Genomic DNA, 23,800 nt, shown 5'->3' with positions numbered 1-23,800 from the left:
TTATTATTCTTTTTAAAAATCTGTAAATCTAGGCGGGACCTGATGAGCTGGACAGCCAATCAGTATCTGGAAGCCTAAATGTAAGGTTTCTTTGACTGACAAACCCTCTTGTCCAATAAAGAAGCCGTAGGTGGAAAAGTTCATTTGACAGACAGCCCCCGCGTCCAATCACCAGCCCAGAAAATCGGGGTTTGGAAAGTTTCTTTGATTGACAAGCCACCTCGCCCAATCAGGAGCCAGGGATTGAAGGGTTTCTTCGACATGACAAATCCCTCCCGTCCAGTAACAAGCGGGAGGTGGGGAGATCCGTGGACTGACAGCCTTCTCGTCCAATGGCCGCGCGGCGCTGCTTGTTGTCTCAGTATGAGGAAGCGGCCGCTGCCTGTCTCCGGAGTTACCTCAGTCCGGGCTCCAGGCGCTGACATCTTGTTACCGGTCCGGAGAGCGGCGGAGGTTTCGCGAGGACGGGGTGAGACGGTACAGACCTTTAACCCCTGCACGGCCAGGGCGGGAGGCCTCGGTTACGCTGCGGTGGTTAACCCCTTAGTCCCCGAGCGGGACCCTTCATTCCCTAATAATGTATAGGCGGCCCCTATAGGTGCAGGTTATATCTGGTACTCCTCCCCTGGCACTGACATGGTTAACCCTATAGTTCCCTCACCTTGCTATTAAGGAGGTTTGCTGATCCCTTAATCATTTATAGGGGGCCCTTATAGGTACGGGTTACTTCTGCCCCATGTGCCCCCCTCCGCCGGCACTGAAATGGTTAACCCTATAGTTTTATCAGTGGGCACCTTGATATTAAGAAAGATTCATGGTGCCCTAATATTTATAGGGTGTCCTATTTGAATCCAGGTCACTAGAAGCAGGCGGTCAGGCGGTGTACCCCTCCGCCCCCCATATTGGGGCAGTGCACCCCCCCATATTGGGGCAGTGCATTGCAACCCCCCCCCCCCCCCATATTGGGGCAGTGCATTGCAACCCCCCCCCCATATTGGGGCAGTGCAGTGCAACCCCCCCCCCCCATATTGGGGCAGTGCATTGCAACCCCCCCCCCCCCATATTGGGGCAGTGCAGTGCAACCCCCCCCCCCCCCATATTGGGGCAGTGCATTGCAACCCCCCTCCCCCCCATATTGGAGCAGTGCATTGCACCCCCTCCCCCCCCCCTTTACTTCCTTTAACACTGAATAGGTTAACCCTTTAGGGACAGCACTCCGGAGGTTCGTTCTTCGTTGCTCAGGGGTGGGGAGCAGGTGATTTAGGGACAGGTTCAGCCACTCCTTGGGTGTGTACCTCTTGTCCCTCCTATGGGAGGCCACCCATTGCAGGCACTCTGGCACCCATTGGGTTACCCCTTCAGTGGCACAGCGGGCACCTCCTGGGCATTGAGGATATTATTGCTAATGGGCAGGACAGATTATTCTGCCTCCCTGGCAATGATGGGGTTAAGCCTGAGTGTGTAAAAGTGCAGAAACAGGTGTCTCAGACACGCTCATACACTCCCAGTGTGGGGGAAGCAGCTGAATGGGTCATTTGTGTTTCAAAACTAATCTTTACATCTCCTTTTCCCATATGAAAATGTGTATTTGTTTGGAACTTTATATGCTTTTTTTTCATATTAAAGCTGCAGTTCAGTTTTTTTTTATTTATTTATTTTTTTACTTCAATAGTTTTATGTGGGCAATCTCTACTTACCTAAAAAAAAAAACTGCATAGCTGCCGGTCAATTCGTTCTCCGTCTATTGATCGGCAAAGTTTGGCGACATCTTTAAATATGGGGAATGTAAATCGTTGCTATAGGAACAAGCATGCTTGTTAAAATAGAATACAAGAAAATTGGTCTTTCAAAGTTGTTTTTTTTTTTTTTTTTAAACAGAAAATACTAAAAGTATTTTTTCTTACTACAGAACTGATTTATTAAAAAAACCCCACACATGCAGGATATTGACTGAACTGCAGCTTTAATGTCTTTTGTTGCTAAACCTCAGACAAGCAAAGGATTGCTATTCCCGGTTATTATGTAAAGAGGTCCCGGCTCTCACAGGTGTTGGTAATGAGTCAGCCTGGGATGGGACATAACGCTCTATTAATAAACATTACCTGGGGTGCAATGCATTGTGGGAGAAGTCAGTTTCACTTCCATGCAACGTACAAGATTGCCAAGTGGACCTGGTTCTGTATATACGGAAACTTGTGTGCCAAGCAGATCCAAAACTTTAGGTACTTTTACTTCTTCATGCTCAAAAAGATCTGGATATTCCCTGCACATGTAGAGGTTCTGGGGAGTGTTAACATTATTTGGTTTTCATTGAGACGTGTTTTCCCCTTTCCTATGCCAAGTCATTCAGTTTTGAGCATGTATGAATCATTGTGGGAGTGCATTCTGGCTAGACTGGGGGTTGGGTTACGTTAACTCTTTCACCTCTGTAATGGGGCGTTTCTTCTGCTCATAACTCCGTTCTTAGGTAGATTCACTAAGATCCGATAAGGGGGTTATCTGCAATATGGGATCGTGCCCAATACCCCTTATCAGAGCCTAGTGAATCCTGGTTTTGGAGATAAATTCTATATACTCAGTAAAGCCCTTCTTCTTTCCCCCCCCCCCCCCCCCACATAAACCCCCATTGTCAATGGGGATTTTCATCCGAAAAGATTCAATGGGCCACTTCGAAGTAGATCGCAAATACCTCTTGGAGGGGACGCAATGCTTTTTAAAATGATGTATTGGATCAGAGCAAAGTACAATAGTAAATAATAATTAATACATGGCAGGAAGGGGACTAAGCACCGGACGCAGTCTTCTGACCTGTTATCTCTGCGTGTTCTTATCTAATACAAATTCTCATTTTGCAATTAAGTCAATGCAAATAATTTAATATGTATGTATATAATTAAAAAAAAAATTGTGCTAACATATTTCATAGAACTGCACTATTTATTTATAAAAAGTAATACTTAAAAACGAGAGGTTAACTCTCAATGTATGTCACGGGCACAGAGTTATGACGACAGATACATGGTTACATTAAGTGAGCAGGGTTATACATTATACACAAGACATTGCATGCACAGTAAGAGAGATACTATGTTATAGGCGTATGTAACCGTTGGGTTGGAGGACAAAAAAACAATACAATAACAAACATTAACATACAATGTTACAGTAGGTAAGGAGGGCCCTGCCCAAGAAGCTTACAATCTATAAGGAAGAGTAAGTGGAAGCAAAAGGTATAGGGGGGGGGGTGGGGTTGGAAGATTGGTGTGTTTCTGGTAGCTGCTTGTTATGTGAAGGAGTTGACGTGTGTGTTTGTGTGTGTGTGTGTGTGTGTGTGTTTATTCCCCCCCCCCCCCCTATCTAGCCCTCTCCCATCCATCTAAGGGGTAGTTCTGAAACGGCCGTTTTCAGGTGAAAATACAAATTGCTTTCAGTGTAGGTTTTCAGACGAAAACGACCGCCTTGAACTATATAGAATAGGGCCCTAAATTGACATTCTTAAGCTTTTATACAGCATCACAATCTAATATTTGCATTATTTCAACACAATCTTTAAAGGGTCTACTTTTGCATAGTTACATAGTAGATGAGGTTGAAAAAAGACATGCGTCCAAGTTCAACCTGTGCTTAATTTAGACGACAGATACTTTTTCCTATATCCGTACTTACAGTATATTGATCCAGAGGAAGCAAACAAAAAACCCCAGTGACACATTATCTAATGATATCTCATAAGGGGAAAAATAAATTCCTTCCTGACTCCAAGAATTGGCAATCAGATTACTCCCTGGATCAGCGTCCTCCCCATGTTTACTTATCAGGTAAATCTCTGTATACCTTCCCTTTCTTGGAACTTGAAACTTAAAGCTGTGGCTGAGAAATGAGTCAGAGCTATTCCGTTAAAGAGAAACGTAAGTGAAAGTAATACAATACTTTGCTCTATTTAGAAATACTGAGCCATGGCGTCAGAAGCGGAGCATGAAACGGAGCTGTGTGGGAATTGGTGAGTAAGCCACTGAGCACCTGAAAAATACACTGCACTGTCTCGCAAAGTATGTACAAATGGTCATTATGAGCTGGAAATGGAGGCAATCATTCCACGCAGATCCTCGGACTCTGCTGGGTTCTGGGAGAGCTCCATTTTGAGCTCCCGTGCACTTAATATTTCAGTGGCTCATCTCCTGGACTAAGCATTGGATTTCGGAATGAAACCTTGCCCTGAAAGGGTGAGGGGAAATCTTTCAAGGTTACATTATTATTTATTTATTTTAAATGGCGATTTAGCTAAAGGAGCTCACAACCTGGGGTGCAGTGGCTGAGGTAGGGAGTTTTTGGGTTGGTGGTGGGGCACGGTGCGTTTCCAGAAGACATTGACCTGGCATTGCAATAATAGTCTGGTTATACTCCGGGTCAGTGTATAGCGCAGTCTGGTTCTACTCCGTGTCAGTTTATACACTGACACAGAGTACAACCTGACTGCACTGTAGACTGACGCAGACAGTGGCGGATTTCCTGGGGCTGGGGCGGCAAAAATGTTCGCCACCATATACAGATGCTGCACTCTCTGGCCTGATGGGGAAGGCACTTACCTGTGGCGGCCGCCCCCTTGCGGCCACCCTCCTCTTTATGACTCGCAGCGTCAAATGACATGATGTTGCATTGCCGTGGCAACACAACGCCGTGGCGTCTGCAGTGTGATTTGCTTCTAGTCGTAAGGAGGAGGGTGGCAGCAAGGAGGTGTCCTAGGGGCGGTGGATCTTCACTCCTGTGCTGGCGCAGGAGAGGGAAGCTCCGTCCTGACAGGTGTGTTTTTTTTTTTTTTTTAAGTCGGTGTAGAGCGGGTCTTGTCCATGCCCACTGCATTCAAAGGCATTGATTTTAAGGAGCCTCTCCCTTTCCTGTTTGGCATAAATATTTCTTAGATCTTTTCCAAATACCATCCAAAAATGTAGTGTGTGGGCGGGGGGGTGCAGGTGTAACAATTAGTCCAAAAATGTACATTTTTGTTTTTTTGCTGCTGGATTTGTTTGTGTGGGGATGTGAGGGAAGGGCTCCAGAGCTGAACTGAATGAATGTACAGTATTAAAAGTGTGCTGGAATAGGGACCCACGCCCTCCTGCTCTTTCAGTGGGGATCTTCACACTCAGGTTTTATGGGGCAGTAACTTTTATGACTACACTAAAAATACTTTGTGTGGAGTGTTTTTTTTTTTTAAATTATATACAAATGGTCAATTACCTATATTTAACCTTCTAGTTATGCTACTGTCCTTGGTTTATCCCTTCGTGATCACGGCGTTACTGATGATGGGAAGGAGTCCTCTTCCTTCCTGCCGGCTCCGCAGGAGTGCAGAGCGCGATCTCCCCCAAGACAAACGAGCATATTGAATGACGTTGCTACTAGGTCATGTCATCCCTTGGGTGTGGCAGACCGAGCTATGTCATACAGCACCCAAAGGGTTAAATGTTAAAAAAAATCTGTATTGTACAAATTGGTCAGTCCAAAAAAGGCCACTTTGGGTATAATTTATCACCTTAGTGCTTAGATGCTGAGAGAAATTGCAAAATTAGAAGTGTTGCAGATTTGCATAATAACTATGAAGTGTAAATTTCATAATTTATTTCCATGGGAACCAATTTCATGAATTCTGATATTTTTCTGATCTCATTGGTACAAAAAGAACACTGGCCTGTATTCATTAGTGACCCGCAGGACAAAGCCCAAATAGCCCTGCTTCAATCTCCAAGCGAAGGGAAGGTGAGGACTTTATTGCAGCAGCAATCCATGATAAAGTAGAAGGGAAATAATTCCTTTTAATTCTGCGCTCTTGGAAAAACCCTAAATAGAATTTGACAATCAACCATATCTAATATTAAAAACAACACTTTTATTCATGTACCAATAATAATAGACAAAGTTAAAACGTAATTAAAAACGTGAGGTGTGTTTTGAAGTTGCAACCGTGTCTCTCTCTATAGCTATCTCTTGGCTCTTCACTGTCCTCTGTGTTAAGATCACGGAGTCTCGGTATATGAACCCTAGTGCAGGGGTCGCCAACTCCAGTCCTCAAGAGCTACCAACAGGTCTGGTTTTCAGGATATCCCTGCTTCAGCACAGGTGGTGCAGTCAAAGATTGTGCCACCTGTGCTGAAACGGGTATCCTGAACTTGACCTGTTGGTAGCTCTTAAAGATTGGAGTTGACCACTCCTGCACTAGGGTACAGTATGTATCTGAAAAGCAAAATGTAATAATCGCTGCCCAAATCTACCTATGGTCCTGTTCAAATACTATCATGGTTACCTGGTCTATTGTGTGATAAGACTGGTGTGTCTTGCCGATCTTGACTCTTCTGTGCTATGTTTTAATGCGATGATGCCAATATTATCATTCTTGTTTTTATTTTTTTAAAGAAGCAAATAGGTGGGGGTTTTTTTTTTCCATCCGTAGAGCTAAACACATATCCATTTAAACTAATCCAGCGTTGATGGCGAAAGCTCGGAGTTCACTTTAGCTTCTCCGGTATCTGCAGACAGAGGAGCTGCAGTGTTCCTTAGAATATGTTTCATGCAGTGTTTGCATTCAGCTGTAGGGCCTACGTTATGCTGGGCGAGTCTGCTAGCAGCTGACAAGCTGATCCTTCCTGGGGTTATTACATTGCTAGTGGGGAATACAGTCTCTTGCCATGTTTGTGTCTGAACCATGCAGTTCTTCAGAAGACCATATTGAACTAATAGTAGTGGTGTGTTTAGGGAGTTAAAACCTTTTCATTGAAGCCAAGCATACAGCTTATTCATTTCAAATCTTCAATCAACATTATACGGTGAAGTTTTTAGGGTGTATTTTACTTCCATTATGTGCCGTAGCATTGTTCTTTATCCAAACACATGAGAATACCAGAGATGTATTTATAGGGATTGTAAGTCCCAAAACTAGTGCTTCACAGCACAAAACAAATTCTTCATCAATTGAGAGATCAAGATATGATTCCGTATAGCAATTGCAGCAAGGAACTGGTAACTGTATAACCGTGCAGGTGCTTATTTAAGTGTTTCACACACATCTCTAACATAGTGCCCCTTTAATAAAGGAGTCTCAATCCATGCAAAGAAGGTAAACAGCACTAGTATGAGGGGAAGGATTGAATATATGAAGTCCCGAATTACATGCCTCCCAACACTTCTCTCTTGAATGTCCTGAACAATATATAAGCACTGTTCGTCACTCAGGTCAATTGATGTACTCACTGCACCGGTGTTGCAAACGACAGCAGGGTTCCTGCATCATGCGTGCCTCTCCGATGTAGAATCGGGTAAGGGAAGTGTACAGCCCAAATGAACAGGCTCTGGAAAGCACATCAGTCCATAAGCGGGAACCAGACTGAGATGGCAGCAAAAAGGTAGGTGTTTATTCTGTACTAAAGTACATCACAACATGGCTGTTTTGTACAAAGAAATCCTCTTGCGCGTTTCGCGTACCAGGCGCTTTATCAAAAAGCTCTTTGATAAAGGGCCTGGTGCACGAAACGCGGAAGAAGAATTGTGTTTTTTTTTTTACAAAACAGCCATGTTGTGATGTACTTTAGTACAAAATAAACACCTACCTTTTTGCTGCCATCTCAGCCTGGTTCCCGTTATTTGTTTATGGACTTTGATGTGCTTTCCGGAGCCTGTTCATTTGGACTGTACACTTCCCTTACATGAGAATACCATGTCATATGGGCGAGCACCCCTTGTAACTTAACAAAGGAGCGTTTTGCAGACATTAAACATTGATTCAATAATATTCTTAGATTTTTTTAAATTTTTTTTTCATGTTTGCAGCATGAAGCATTGTAACTTTGGTTAAATTTATTCTGGTTTTATATGTCATAACTCTGTCCTTTTTCAGCAAACGGGATATACCGCTGGCAAACTTTACCATCCACGAGATCCACTGCAAGAGGAAGATAAGCATGTGCCGCATGTGTGAGGAACCGTTCCCGACCACGGAAATGGAGGAGCACGTAGCCACAGAACATGCTCCGGTAGTCGCATTAAACATCCACACACCTTTTTAATTGTCAGGTGTATCCATGCAATCCCTTTGCTGTCAGCGGCTTCCTGCGCTTTGCAGAGCATTGCAATGCTGGTTCTTTTAGCAGAGGAGATTAAAGCAACACAAGGTTTTATACAAATGTTCTTATCTATACGCATCTATATCATCTATCTCCAAGGGACAGGCACTCTCTGATAAAGATTTTATTGTAATCCTCCCATCAACTTTTCTCAAGATACAGGAAGTAAAAACATGCATTATATACATTATATATTGTAAAAACATACAATTTTATATACCCACAGTGTATCCCCAAAAGCAAAATAAACTACGAAACACAAGCCAACCCCCAAACCAGTGACGTCACTGAGACGCAGTGACATCACAGACGCAGTGAATCTGTAAAAGGCAGGTACATCGGGCCCAAACACCGCCCACGTGATGACCTCACAGAAGCATGGCAGCCAATAGGCTGCAGTACAGCCGGTAATTTAGCAGAGGGGAAAGGCAGATTATATGCACATAGCACTAGAGCAGAGATCACAGGATCAGCAATGTAGGGCGACATCTGTGAAGGAAAAAGCAGGAGTGTGGAAGTTACAGGGTGTGCAGACAAGACGGTATGCAGACGGGTGTGTGAGGTAACCCTCCCGGCCCCATAAAAGTGGGCTGAATGGAAGCACTTTGTATTCACCCCCAGCATTTAACCATTATACCAATTATCCAATCATGTACAGAATGTGCAATTAAGTATCATATTGTTCAAAACTGTTGAACAATAACGCGATATGTAATTGCACATTACATACATAATATTGAACAATGAGATACTTAATGGCACATGACATGCATAATTGGTACTGTATAATGGTTAAATGCTGGGAGTTAATACCAAGTGCTTTTATGGGACTTGTAACATTTGTTGGTGCAAAGTGGAAGAGACGTTTGCAACTGCAGTATCTGGAAGATCATTGGGGAGGCATTTATCCAGCAGCGGATCAACTTGGGGTGATGAGGTGGCTTCCTCAGGGCGATAGCTGTTATAGCAATGTGTGTGTTTTTATTTACCTCTTTGATTTGGCCACACCCCAGTCGGGGCATTTGTCATTCATTCCGTGTGTGTGTGTGTGTGTCACCATTAGTGTAATTGTTCATGTTACGCCACATGTCTGCATGTGCCTCTTTACCAGCCATATTTAACATGGAGAATCAAATCTAAAGCAACCTGCGCATATGCATAGAAAAGGTGGGCGGTCGCTGCCTCACCCCGCGGTTTAGATGGTAATATTGTTGCCGTTTCTTGCAGGTGACCTGTAAATGTAAGATGATAATGGAGAAGAGGCACTTGGAAGAACATGAGGTCAGTATACTCTGTGCCTCTTAAGACAACTATAGACCACTGGCATTGAACAGTTTTATATTTCATACCCCTTCTTCCTCCCTTTTTTTTTAACATGGGATTGAAGCGGGGAGTCTCCGGAGCTGAACCCCATTCATTTTGGCTCCGGGGACCCCCTGCTTCTGGATATGTTAACCTCCAAAGGGGGTGCTGGTATCTCCTGCAGTTTCGGCTCCCGCCTCTCATGGGCCACGCCAGGTGATGTCACGGCTTCAGATTGGGCCGCGTGAGCTATAAATAAATAGCAGCCATCATGTGAACCCCGGTGGCTACCGGCGCTCCCTACGCAGGTATCTGTAAAAGCAGAGTGTCCCTGCAGCTGAAATTAATGGGGTTTGCTCCGGTGACCCCCTCCCCCCCTGCTTCAATCCTATATTTAGGAAGAGCGGGGGGGGGGGGGGGGGAAACACCACGGCTTGGATTGCCTATAAACCACGGGTTCGTTAGTCCGCCTGGTTAACCTGCCAGTTTCTAGAGGTTTCATTTCCTCTAGTTACACGTTTGTGTGTTGTGCAAGACCTTGAATGGGACCCCTTCTCTCCCCCCCCCCCCCCCCCCACATGTCTCGCCTCTCCCAACGTTTGCCCTACCTAAAAGGGTTCGAGGAAACCACTGCAACCACTGCCAAGGTTTCAATCCCCCGTTTTTTGTTTTTTTTTTGCTTTTTTTTAAATTGGATTTTGCAGGACGACGATCACTTTTACTGTATAGTATTCAATTGGAACAAATGTATATACATCAGAATATTTTATACAAAAGTTTAAATTGTGCTGTCTAGTTTTTACTTATTCTTTGTTTCTTATTTGTCAAGTCCCATTGCCTATATCAATTGTTTTTAATTTAGATTGTTAAAATGCTTAGTTTTTCAGGGGGTATAAGAAAGGATAGGGTAAGGTATAGTATAGGAAGGGAACGTGGAGAGATAGGGAGAGGGTAGGCATTGAGGGAGGGGGAGGGCGGGTAGTGTGGGGGGTAGGGAGGGGCTACTAATCTGCCCGGTAACTGGGGGAGGCAGTAAGTGATAGAGGAAAAAACGAAAACTGGAATCTATCGTGTTTTGCATCCAAAGGTTACCCTTCTAACCCTGCTTTGGGGTGTTTCTAGTCCGGGGGCCACAGTTCCCAGACCTTATGGAAACAATCGACATTTTGTTTTGCTTGGGCCGAGAGTCTCTCCATAAGCCTGACACCGTTCACCCTTTTAATGCCCGTGTGCCTAGATGGGGTCTTTACGTCTTCCTTGTTATTTTTAATGACCCGTTAAACCAGTATGCTTGCAAAATAATGTGGCAAATTAGTATTTTGGTTCTTATTCACTTAACGTTTCAAAGGTGCTATCAGTGTGCAGCAATTCTACCCAAAGTTGAAGCTATTTTTATTTATAGTGTTTGAATCAGGGGCGGCCCGGAGCTCGGAGCTTTTTCTCAGCCCCCAATACTACGTTGGCACGAGACCCTAATAGAAATCCGCAGCGTCCCCAGTTACAGCTGTTCATTGGCCTGCGACTTGACAACAATTTTTTTAGTTTTTCCCCTGGGATGGGAGCCGGATCCCATAACGAAAACGAAGTAGCTGGGGGTTCCTCGTGTTCAAAATGGCGCAGTCCAGCACCGGCATCCTGTCTAATTCACATAATATGGGGGACGGGAGGGGGGGAAGAGGAGCAGCCTGGGTTGCTGCTGTAAAAGGTACAACCTCTATATAGCCCCCCAACGTGGTTTAAACAAACACGGTTACGTTATCTGTGGGATAAGCACATAATATTGCCATATCTCAATATCCAGGCTCCTCATTGGAATTGAAAACAGAAAAATATCCTAACAATGTTTTATTTAATAAGGAGTCTGTTGCCTACTTTTGATTGCTGTAAGGGATCACTGTCTCTAGTTTGGTGCTAGGGGGGGAGCTTTGAGTCTACACCCCCAGTGCACCCTAACAAACTGATCTCTCTTCTTGCAGCGCTCCGCATGCTCACTGCGCCTGGTTCAGTGCCAGTTCTGCGAGCTGGAGCTTGGCTTTAACAAAAGTGGGGAGCACGAGGATTACTGCGGCGCTCGGACAGAGCGCTGCGAGACGTGTGGACGCAGCGTAATGATGAAGGATCTGAAAGATCATCCAGAAGTGTGCGGCAAAGAGCCCGAGCCAAAAAAAGTTGCCCACGCGCGAAGCAGGCCGGAATACAACTACGTCAACCAAGGAGGAACATGGTTTGAATCCCAAGAGGTCCACAACTTTCTGGGAGACCATCTGCTGTCTAGGATGCCGGGACATTTGCCAAGTAGATTTTATGGGCCGTTTACAGGGTTTGAAAGAGGAGTGGCTCAGACAGTGGAAGCAAATCGGAGCCGAGGTAAGGCCACCCCACAAAACGTTTTATGTAAAGACGTTTGGGGGGGCTTAAAAAGGGATAAAGGTAATATATTCTGTGACATCACAAGTGTAAAGAAATTAAAATGGCGATGGGCCAGACATATCGCAAGAAGAAATGCCTATCGTTGGACAAATATGGTACTCTATTGCAGGGGTGTGCAAAGTGGGGGTGTGTGAGAATTTCCAGGGGGGGTACGGCGGCTACAGGGGTCCCGCGCTCTTCCCCCAAGGTATTTAAATTAAACGCCCGGGGGACCACGTGAGGACTCTACAGCTTCTCCTACCTGGTCTTTGTCGACACGTCAAATGACGCTGCCATGGCAACATGACGTCACATGAAGCTGGAGGAGGGGGGGTCGCAAGCCTGGAGGTAGACCGGTACATGAGGCGCAGGTTAAAAACTTTGCACACCCCTGTTCTATTGGATTCCAAGGGAAAATCATAGACCAAAAGTAAGATGGGAGGATGAAATCAGAAAATGTGGTGGAGCGTGGCGACAATGAGAGGCTGCAACCGCAGTGCATAGAACATTGGGGAGGCTTCACCCAGCAGTGGGTCGATAAGGACTGGAGATGGGAGAGAGAGGGGGGGCGGGGGTGTTTGGGGTTTTTATTTATTTATTTTATATTTTTATGATACATGTATGAAGTTTTTCTACTGGTTTTATATCTTTGGTTAATGTAGCAGCATCATTTTATATATTTAACAAAGTATGGCTTAACTATTTGCCTGTATGCACAAAACTTTTACGGACCGTCTCATCACAAAAGGGTTTAGTTAAAGATTGTACAAAAAAACAAAAAAATATTTGTATGTATTAAAAAAAAAATGTTTCTTTGGCTCTACCTTTCCATTGAATGTTGCTGTTCATGAAATATATGGACTGTTTTTATAGTGGACAATAATAGCATTGAGTCCTTGGTTATTTCTGTTTCTAGTGGCTGAACGAAGAAATCTAGCCAGAAACCGCTACCTGGATAGCCAGGAACAACTCCAAGAAGAGAGAAATGTTGGGTCCTCTGTCCCTAGAAGAGAGCGTTCCAGTTCTGACTTCTTTCAGGGTCTGAGCCTTCAGAATGAGTCTCGTGCTAGCGCCGACTCTACTGCGACCAGTACAGATCGCTGGAAGGCCTTCTACTCGAAGGACACCAAGGCAAATGAGCGTCCCCACTGGCAGAACAATGCAACCCTTTTCTCGTGCAATAACTCGCCGCCTGTTGATGCACCGAGCAGTCAGACATGTAAGTAGCACTGGTCGTTTGTTTAGTTAGCAGTGAGCTGGTGAGTAACGTGTTCTATTTAGGCTTAAAGTGAACTATGTCAGTGATGTGTGGTTGGTTGAAGTTTAGACAAATCTGATTAAGAGAAAACTACAGTATGCAGTACTTAAAAGCTCATTCTGGAAGTGTTTGTGAACATTGACGGGTGAGGGTTTATGTTACTGTTCTTGTCACTCTTCTATCCAGTCCCCATTTGTAATTTGGACATTTGACAGGTATTGAAGTCAAATTGATTCACATTCCTTTTAAGGACTCCAGCATACAAGATTGGCAATCACCAGCCCTTCCCTCATGTAGATCACATAGTTTTAACCAAATCATTATATTGCACCCATTTGTTCATAATTGAGACAGTTCCTTTAAGATGATGGTCGTAAAGGAGCAATCCATGCAATGGCCTACGTGGGTTTGTTGTAAAAAAATTTTAATCGGTTCTGTAGTAAAATATATTATACTATATATTATTCAACTCTTGATGCCATTTTGAATTGGTTTTAATATACTGCACATCTTTGATTTCTATAACCGGTTTTATCCCCACCTCCCCAGGAGTGCAAGAGCTTTGAACCCTTTCCTGTTTGTGATTTGTTGCCTATATTCCCAGCAGTTTGAGCTGCAAACTGTAACAATAGACAATTTTACCTTTAGTAATCTAAGAATACATTGTAGCTGCCGAGTTACACTGACTGAAGGCAGCCAATTAGTGAACCCTGTGAATCAGGATCTTTGCTGATTTGATCACGGCAGTACAAATAGGCAATTAGTTTCCAATCAAGATAATCAAAGGCTGCATACATTAAAAAATAAAATATATATTTTATTTTTTTAAATGCCGCTGGGAATTGCCTCTTTTAAACAAGCTTGTGAGTTCGATTCCAGCCTCAAACACTTTATTAATGTGTGATCTTGGGCTCACTTTGCAGCCTCACTGGTATCATTTTCTTTCCTCCAGCACATCACCACCTGGTCTAAAAACAGGTGCTTTCTGATTGGAAACGTAGGACATCGCTGCATGTCGGGACTTCCTCCTTCATTATACTAAGAAACATGTTCTCATTTCTTTTTCCTGCAGCCAATAACATAATGCTGCCTTGTGAATTCTGTGAAGAGCTCTTCCCAGAAGAGGACCTCATCTTGCATCAGGTGTGTTGACTCCTGACTTCGGCATAATCCGTTTTTTTTTTTCAGTTTCCGATTGCGCATATGCAGGTCTGTGTGTGCCGCTCCCGCAGGGAATGCTGCAACCGTTGTCTACACATTATAAACCTTCTTTACCTGTGAACGTTCTATCCTGGCAATCAGCCAAGGAAACGAAATACAACTTTAGTTGTGGAAATTTGTAGTAATTTCTATGGGCGATCAGGAGTCACATGTATTGTTAAAAAGCTATAGGTGTGTGTTTTTTTGATTATATATATATTATATTATATTATATGTGAAACTGACATCAAGAATAGTAAATAAGGTGTTACATTGGTGAGGATGATTTTTTTTATTTTTTTAAAGCACATACCTGCCAAGTAAATACACTATCGCGGTGATAATGATCCAGTTCGGACTTTGTATTCCCATTCTCTGGTATTTTAGCAACTTGGGTATAATCGAGTAAGATCTGAAGAAAGACCGACCTGGATCATTGACACTGTTGCCTGGTATGTAAGTGGGATTAACAAAATGTATCCTTCAATTTAGGCTTTTGGCCAGCGTGACACTGTGTAGACTATTCTAAGCATGTTTTTAAACATCCTGCATGATGGCCTTACACTTTTCTTCCTGTTATAACAGTCCGGTTGTAACCCTAGAAGTGCCTTTGCTTCTTTCTGCAAAAGAAGCCCCTCTCCAAGCCATGAGCTGGACTTCGGTCAACACAAACCTTCCTTCGATCGGATTTCAAACCCGACATTAATGAGTGAGCGTTCGGCCCCCAATCTGGAACAGCCCCCTGTCCATACGCTACACAACTTCCTCATTCCTTGCGAATTCTGCGGTGTTCAAATGGAAGAGGAGATCCTATTTCATCACCAGGTGTTGTATACATGCGTGCTTTAGTCTTGTTCGTTCTCCAGGTATCGTGTACATATAGGGTCCCTGGTTTAGTCATGTCGTGTAATGGTGTGAGTGTGTGTTCGTTCCTTGGTCTCTTAAAACATCTGGTGCTCTGTTCATGTGTCCTCGTTGTCACCCACCACCAAGTGTTGCGTGTATACTAGTTGTTAGTGCTGCAGTGTGATGGCAAGTGTACAGAGAATCTACTGCTAAATACAATATGGACTATGACTGCGCACATCAAACCATCTAAATCTTAAGGGGATTGGATACCGTAACGACATCATTATTACAGGCCGTTTATCTGCCAACTGGGGATAGTTTCTTGCCTCGTGTGGAGCATGGGATTTTGCGTTCTGGAAATATATAAAGATATCCTGTCTCATTTATACATTGCTCTTGGTTTATTGAACGTATCTCTCCTTCCACCTCCCAAGCGGCCTTTAAAGACGTCCATATTTTTTGCTTTCTGTTAGGATCAGTGTGAAATGTGCCCGGGCCCTGAGAACACGGCTCCCTTTCCTCCATCGTCCCTACCCATTGCCAAGAAAGAAAATACGGAGAAGGGATTCCTCCCTCACCAAGGTAGTAGAACCTGGGAAAGGGTGCCGCCATCGGGAGGGAAGGGGTGCAACTCCAGCCCAAACTGGATTGTGTATGATGGTGGAAGATTGTAAAACCAAAGGCATTCCCTAGTATAGGGGTGTAAAGCAACGTAATACTGCAATGTGTGGCAGATACATTGGAAGAGGAGTCATGATGGCAGCTTAGGCTTTTAAATCTTTCATCCATTGGCCAGTGGTGTTCCTTTTAATCCGAGTCTAGCTGCACACTGCTGTCTCGAACGTTGCGTACAAGTTACAGACTCCCCCCCCCCCCCCCCCTCCCCCCCCCTATATTAATGAATTGTATTCGTATCTGTGTCCTGGTCTAAGGTAGGGGTGCGCAGTGTTTTGACACTGGGCCCCACTGCCGGCTCGCGTCCCCCCCCCCCCCCCCACTTGCTCAGCTCCGGCGTCAAATGACCCCATGATGTTATGACGCCGAAGACCAGGTAGGAGAAGCTGCGGTAGCCGCCGTGCCCCCCTGGAAAATCTCCCGCCCCCCTCTTTGCGCACCCTTGGTCTAAGGGACTTGTATCAAGAGCTCATATGAAGGATCAACACTGTTTAATAGCTTGTTTAGCACTATAAAATAAACTCTGTAGCGTGTAAACATGTTGTGAGTGAACAAGGTTATTTTATTTGCAGCACCCAGCTATCTGAACAACCTGACGAAGGATCGCTCTGGTAGACTATCCCACACTGTCAGACCAAGTGGCTCAACTGGAAATCTGCCCTATCCGCCCAAGTTTTCTAATGTGTTTGAAGCTGGCAGAGACCCCGTCCCTCCCCCACACTCCAATCTGGACCTGAACGAGATGAGGAACCGGAACATTAAGGACAATTTGAGATTCGGCAGAAGCCAACACCATGAAAACCTCTCTCCGCCATTCCCCCATAGGGGCCCATCAACGAGGTAGTGTTTTTGGACCTTCTATTACAATGACATAAAGTAGAGCACATCAATTGTTTGCGTGTGTCCCTAAAACGTGTGGACATGTAGATAAATAGCAGCAGATTATTGTCCGGCTGCATGATAAGAACTTGTAAAGGCTTTAGGGGCCGCCGAGGAGATCTATAAGCGCCACCGGTATAAACCATTGCATTGCAGGCCTTTTTGGCAGTGAAGTAGTTTCCCTCACCACCTTCCCCCAGGATATCCCTGCTTCAGCACAGGAGGCTCAATCAGTGGCTCAGTTGATGACTGAGCCATTGATTAAGCCTCCTGTGCTGAAGCAGGGATGTCCCGAAAACCTGACCTGTTCTGGGGTGTCTTGAGAACTGAAGTTTGAGCACACCCGTGCCTCAGATGTTGGTCAGTACCCCCTGAGAAAACACACACAAGTGCACGCTCTACAGTGTAACACCGTTTTATAACATTATATTAAGCGTTTGTCACACTTTTCCGTACCCCGTGACATGCCTTGTGAATGCAGCCAGTTTGTCCCGTGTAACCCCGTTGTGTTTTCCTGTTGAAGGGATGAATTCATGGCGTTGAACACAACGGAGAGCCATAACCCAAAGAACAAAGTGAAGGTAATTCTCTTGGTTTGGGAAAGTAGATGCCGCACTTCATCCTTTGCTTACCCGTTCATTATGTGTAATCTGCATAAGAGTTTTATGTGGGGATATAGCAGGAAATAATATAACAAGGAGGGTGTATCAGGGTGAAGTCTGAACAGGTGAGTTGGAGTATTATGTAAACACCGTATGTATAATTTGTGCATACTGTTACATTTAGTCACGTCATGAAACACAGATACAATTTGCCATAAATACTAAGACTTTCGTGGACCAGTTCTGTTGGTTACGGCTATTCTGATACAATGTTAACTTCTGCGGCAAAAAGCAAATCCAACAAAAGCCGGATGCATAACTTGTCTGGCACCCATGGGGTTAAATGATCTCACGGTGTCAATAGTCAGACTAGAATTTAGGTGCACCACCTGTAACCTCCCTAAATCAGGGTTCTTCAACTGGTGCCCCGAGTGGGACCTGGATGTGATGTCTGGATTTGCTGCTCCTGCTATGCTAGTTGCTGAGGCGTGCGTGTGTGTGTCAGTCACATGCCCCGAAACGTTGTGCAGTATTCTGTGTCTCCTAACAGAATAAATGGTCTAAATCAGAGGTGGCAATGACACCCACTGATTGAGCCACCTGTGCTGAAGCAGGGATATCCTTGGAACCTGACCTGTTATGGCCCTTACAGACTGGAGTTGGCAATCCCTGATCTATTTTGGGGTTCCGCGATTTACCCGTTTCACAGTAATGTTTCACGGGAGATTGGTTATTGCGATGTTGTCATGGTGTGGCAGAGAGGAGCAGGAGATCTGAACTTGCCCCTATGTGGTCGGGGCTGCAGGCTGCTCTCACTCCGGGCGGCGGGCGGTGCTTCTCACTGCAGGGAGGGGGGAGGAGTGTCTGGCAGCTCAAAGCCACTGGTGAGAGCAAGAGCAGGAATGCAGAATGTCCAGTAACAACCCCTGCTCTCTAACTCGTAATAACCCCTTCACTCCCTAACCTCTCCCTCCCCCCTGGGACTCTTCCTCTCTCGTCCCCCCCACCCCACTTTAATTCCTTACCTTTCTCCTTAATATCTCCGCCCCTTACCTCTTAACCCTTTTCTCCTCCAAACTTTTTTTTTAATTTTATTTTTATTATTAACCTGATCACTACAAAAGAGGCAGCAAGGCAGTGCATGGAGGTTTCATGCAAATCCCCTCTGTACCAAAAGGGTTAATTCCTTCATTCCCAAACCCTTTCCATGTCTGCGCTTCACCGATTCTCCCATTCACTGCTTCCATCCCGGTCATCCATGGATGGATGGGAGCAGTGTAGGTGAGGGATGGGATGAGGGGGGTGGGAGCAGTGTAGGTGAGGGATGGGATGAGGGGGATGGGAGCAGTGTAGGTGAGGGATGGGATGAGGGGGATGGGAGCAGTGTAGGTGAGGGATGGGATGAGGGGGATGGGAGCAGTGTAGGTGAGGGATGGGATGAGGGGGATGGGAGCAGTGTAGGTGAGGGATGGGATGAGGGGGGTGGGAGCAGTGTAGGTGAGGGATGGGATGAGGGGGGTGGGAGCAGTGTAGGTGAGGGATGGGATGAGGGGGGATGGGAGCAGTGTAGGTGAGGGATGGAATGAGGGGGATGGGAGCAGTGTAGGTGAGGGATGGAATGAGGGGGATGGGAGCAGTGTAGGTGAGGGATGGGATGAGGGGGATGGGAGCAGTGTAGGTGAGGGATGGGATGAGGGGGGTGGGAGCAGTGTAGGTGAGGGATGGGATGAGGGGGATGGGAGCAGTGTAGGTGAGGGATGGGATGAGGGGGATGGGAGCAGTGTAGGTGAGGGATGGAATGAGGGGGATGGGAGCAGTGTAGGTGAGGGATGGAATGAGGGGGATGGGAGCAGTGTAGGTGACTGATGGGGTGAGAGAGATTGGAGCAGTGTAGGTGAGGGATGAGGGGGATGGGGAGCAGTGTAGGTGAGGGATAAGGGGGGTGTAGGTGAGGGATGGAATGAGGGGGATGGGAGCAGTGTAGGTGACTGATGGGGTGAGAGAGATTGGAGCAGTGTAGGTGAGGGATGAGGGGGATGGGGAGCAGTGTAGGTGAGGGATAAGGGGGGTGTAGGTGAGGGATGGGATGAGGGGGATGGGAGCAGTGTAGGTGAGGGATGGGGTGAGGGGGACGGGAGCAGTGTAGGTGAGGGGGATGGGAGCAGTGTAGGTGAGGGATGGGATGAGGGGGATGGGAGCAGTGTAGGGGAGGGATGGGATGAGGGGGATGGGAGCAGTGTAGGGGAGGGATGAGGGGGGTGTAGGTGAGGGATGGGATGAGGGGGATGGGAGCAGTGTAGGTGAGGGATGGGATGAGGGGGGTGGGAGCAGTGTAGGCGAGGAATGGGATGAGGGGGGTGGGAGCAGTGTAGGCGAGGAATGGGATGAGGGATGGGAGCAGTGTAGGGGAGGGATGGGATGAGGGGGATGGGAGCAGTGTAGGGGAGGGATGAGGGGGGTGTAGGTGAGGGATGGGATGAGGGGGATGGGAGCAGTGTAGGTGAGGGATGGGATGAGGGGGGTGGGAGCAGTGTAGGCGAGGAATGGGATGAGGGGGATGGGAGCAGTGTAGGGGAGGGATGGGGTGAGGGGGATGGGAGCAGTGTAGGCGAGGGATGGGATGAGGGGGATGGGGAGCAGTGTAGGTGAGGGAGGAGGGGGGTGTAGGTGAGGGATGGGGTGAGGGGGACGGGAGCAGTGTAGGTGAGGGATGAGGGGGGTGTAGGTGAGGGATGGGATGAGGGGGATGGGAGCAGTGTAGGTGAGGGATGGGATGAGGGGGGTGGGAGCAGTGTAGGCGAGGGATGGGATGAGGGGGATGGGGAGCAGTGTAGGTGAGGGAGGAGGGGGGTGTAGGTGAGGGATGGGGTGAGGGGGACGGGAGCAGTGTAGGTGAGGGATGAGGGGGGTGTAGGTGAGGGATGGGATGAGGGGGATGGGAGCAGTGTAGGTGAGGGATGGGATGAGGGGGGTGGGAGCAGTGTAGGCGAGGAATGGGATGAGGGGGACGGGAGCAGTGTAGGTGAGGGATGGGATGAGGGGGTGGGAGCAGTGTAGGTGAGGGATGGGATGAGGGGGATGGGAGCAGTGTAGGTGAGGGATGAGGGGGTGTAGGTGAGGGATGGGATGAGGGGGGTGGGAGCAGTGTAGGTGAGAAGGTGGCGTGCAGATATCGGGTTTGGCAATGAAGGGCCCTTCGGTCAATACAATCTAAAGAAAATGTATTTCTTTTGAACACTTTATTTAGATTTATTAGAACATAATTTGGCCTTAAAAATAAACCTGATGGAGATAAATGTTACCGTGGGATTTCTTTCTGTTCTCGCCCAACCCTCGCACTTTCTCCGACGTGTGCAATCATCTTTATTTTCTGCTTCTGTAAGATTGCATTATGTTTGGGTCCCGTCGCCGTCTAAATGTTTTCTGATCTGGCCCTATTGGAGAATGACTTGAAGAGCCCCCTACTAGCTAATTACTGTGTTTCCCCCCTCTTCCCCCCTCTTCCCCCCCCCCCCCCCAACAGACTAAGAAGATTAACACGGGGACCGGAGATGTAGAGAAGGAGGAGTGATGGATCTGCCTGCTAGACTTGTACCTTTTCCTAAGCACTGAAGTCACAATCCTGTCTGGTTTATCAGCGATATGCACACAGCGGGGGATGGGAGCACCGCCTTGCTATATACAGTGTATAGAAGCTAACCAACAATGTTTTGTATCCTGTTGTGTGTTTTTTTTGTAATATATTCCATAGAATGAGTGTAATAGTGTAAATCACCGCCCCGGCTGTAATGCAGAAACATTCAGCATGTCATATCTGTAAACCTAGTTTACACAAACTCTTGTAAAACACTGTTTTCGCTGAACACGTTGTTAAAACCATGCCTCGTGTCCAGCCGGTGTGTCAAAATATACAATACTGACATTTTGTAACATGGCGCCCCTAAGGGCTTGGTCCATATCCTCTTTAGCGGATACTCGGGCCGTCACTTTGATTTGGGGAATTTCGTTTGCTTCAGCGGGTGTAGAACAAAAGTTTAGAGCGTAAGGTATGATGTCTTTAGTGTCAGAAGTGACTTGCAGTGTTTATTGTAGCGAGGACCTGCAGCGTTTTCACAGGGATATCTGGTTCCGTCTAATTTGGGTAGGAATGGTGTACCTCCAGACTACCCCACCCCTAGGTTAACCTCATTGTCTAATTACATGACACTTGCTTCAGAGCAGCGCAGTGTTTTTAACCCCCATGCAAATTACAGCGAGACATGTCTGCAATTCTGCAGCTGCTGAGCTGGCATTAAACCCACAGGAAGGGACCGCCGGTAATACCTGGGTATCGCAGGAAGGGACTGCCGGTAATGTCTGGGGATCTCAGGAAGGGACCGCCGGTAATACCTGGGTATCGCAGGAAGGGACTGCCGGTAATGTCTGGGGATCGCAGGAATGGACCGCCGGTAATACCTGGGTATCGCAGGAAAGGACCGCCGGTAATACCTGGGTATCGCAGGAAGGGACCGCCGGTAATACCTGGGTATCGCAGGAAGGGACCGCCGGTAATACCTGTGTATCGCAGGAAGGGACCGCCGGTAATGTCTGGGGATCGCCGGTAATGTCTGGGGATCGCCGGAAGGGACCGCCGGTAATACTTGGGTATCGCAGGAAGGGACCGCCGGTAATGTCTGGGGATCGCCGGTAATGTCTGGGGATCGCCGGAAGGGACCGCCGGTAATGTCTGGGGATCGCCGGAAGGGACCGCCGGTAATGTCTGGGGATCGCCGGAAGGGACCGCCGGTAATTTTGTGTCTCTCTCTGCACACTTACTTTTTACTTTTATATTCAGTGTTTTTGGTTGAAAGCAGAAGCTCATGTTTCCTGCTGAGGGAGCAGCGTGCAAGAGTTATACTGCGGTGTATGGGAGTGATACCGCGGTGTATGGGAGTTATACCGCGGTGTATGGGAGTTGTACCGCGGCGCGGTGTGCGGGAGTAACGCCTGGCGTGCAGGAGAGCTCCTTTTTGTTTCTTTCTAAATAGATCAATAATATTAACCCTTCCATTGTCAGAGGCGCCTGTAACTATGCAATGTGGTGGCCCCTTCTGCCACTAAAAGGGTTAAAAATGTGCTTTGGCACTATTGGAGTATAAGTAAAAGGGATTGTAAAATAGAACGGAAATCTCCGGAGTAAGCCACTCCGATTTAGTCATTATGATGGTTTATTCCTTTTAGTGCAGACTCCTGCTTCTCCACCAACTGCACAAACCTATTCCTTCTCATCAGCTGATGACGTTTTAGACCTTCGTAGTGAGCAGTGGGGGCAACGGGCCCTTAAGGATGCAATAACTTCCACCAGCTGCTTTACCGTGTTTCTGGAATAGGTGGGTATGTGCTGCTGGAAAAACAAGCAGAAGCCATACTAACTAATTCATCTCATTGTAGTTCCTCGTTCCTGTTCAAATTGAGATCACAAAATTAAAATGGGCGACTCCACAAAAAAAAAAATCATTTTGCATAGCTCCTATCGTGTGTGAAAAAACTAATGATATATTCTCCTGCCAATACTAAATGTTCTAGGAGGGTTTATGTATGAAGTCTACCTTCAAATCGTGAATTATTATGGACACCATTAATTTATACTCTAAATCAGCCTTTCCTGTGCAGGAGATTTTAATCCCCCTCATTTGAATAGAGTTCAACTTTTCTCTAGTACGGAAAAGAAATCTTCCCAACGTATTGCATGGAGTGGAGGCCATCGCAACGGCGTTTGCGGCAGGACCTGAGAGCGAGGTGGGATCTGTCATGTTACAATCTGATTTTACAAAGTCCCCTCCAGTGTAACATGCTGCAGAGGCGTCTCGGGGTCCCAAGGGGGCGATTGTAACATGGTCTGCTGCTTTAAATTGTATGTAATCCTTTCTTACTGATTTTTTTGTTTGTTTTAAATATATAAATGTTTATATTCTGTAGCATTAAATACTTAATGAAATAAAATATTCACAATGCATGTGTGTTGAATAGTGGTATTTCCTGTGCTGGGAACGGATGTGTTCTGAATGTAGGGGAGTCTTATTTTAGGTACCTTTTTATCCAAACACCATCTACAAAAGGATTGTATTTTCGTCTTCGCAGAAACCCAGATGGAGTATAGAATTTTTTATTTTAGGAAGTGGTTGGACTTTTTGCTTCCAGCCTCGTGTCCCCACTTCCAACGCTAAAATGCCTAATTTGTATTACCGTGACCCTTCCTAGAGAGGTTGGCATTGTACATCACTCTAGCTCCTTAAAGGGTTAACGCACTGTTAGATTTACAAGAATTTTTTGAAAACTTTAAGATCTTGCAGAACTTTTTATATACAAAGAGAAACCTCCTGAGTAATTATAGTATATTCTATTTAGAGGTATATGGATTTTTTTTATTGTAGATCCTTTAAGATGACCATTTTGATAACTTCTTTAAAGCTCTGATTTTTATTGTCAAAAAATACATCTCAATTCAGCACATGGGAAGCACCCAGTACCACTCT

At 46.1% G+C, this 23,800-nt stretch overlaps 1 protein-coding gene across 6 annotated transcripts; it reads left to right on the top strand.

Annotated features, from left to right (window-relative positions):
* The first annotated feature begins 302 nt into the window (after positions 1-302).
* On the top strand, positions 303-23,278 carry TRAFD1 (TRAF-type zinc finger domain containing 1). Of its 6 annotated transcripts, none has more exons than XM_075568138.1 (12): positions 303-469; positions 3,945-4,000; positions 7,886-8,021; positions 9,339-9,392; positions 11,390-11,780; positions 12,739-13,041; positions 14,153-14,223; positions 14,866-15,105; positions 15,603-15,711; positions 16,377-16,644; positions 17,207-17,264; positions 20,809-23,278. In XM_075568138.1, exons 2-12 carry the CDS (start codon positions 3,957-3,959, stop codon positions 20,854-20,856), a joined length of 1,722 nt encoding a protein of 573 aa, XP_075424253.1. In that variant the 5' UTR covers positions 303-469; positions 3,945-3,956; the 3' UTR covers positions 20,857-23,278. The 6 variants fall into 6 exon arrangements, with proteins under 6 accessions (XP_075424253.1, XP_075424254.1, XP_075424256.1 ...); XM_075568139.1 differs by having other exon boundaries at positions 303-477; XM_075568140.1 differs by lacking the exon at positions 303-469 and adding an exon at positions 2,198-2,222.
* Positions 23,279-23,800: the final 522 nt, after the last annotated feature.

The sequence above is a fragment of the Ascaphus truei genome, chromosome 13 (assembly GCF_040206685.1).
Source record: "Ascaphus truei isolate aAscTru1 chromosome 13, aAscTru1.hap1, whole genome shotgun sequence".
In the NCBI taxonomy this organism is placed as follows: domain Eukaryota; kingdom Metazoa; phylum Chordata; class Amphibia; order Anura; family Ascaphidae; genus Ascaphus; species Ascaphus truei.
Note: the sequence above shows the minus strand (reverse complement) of the source record. Positions and strands in the feature narration are given on the sequence as shown.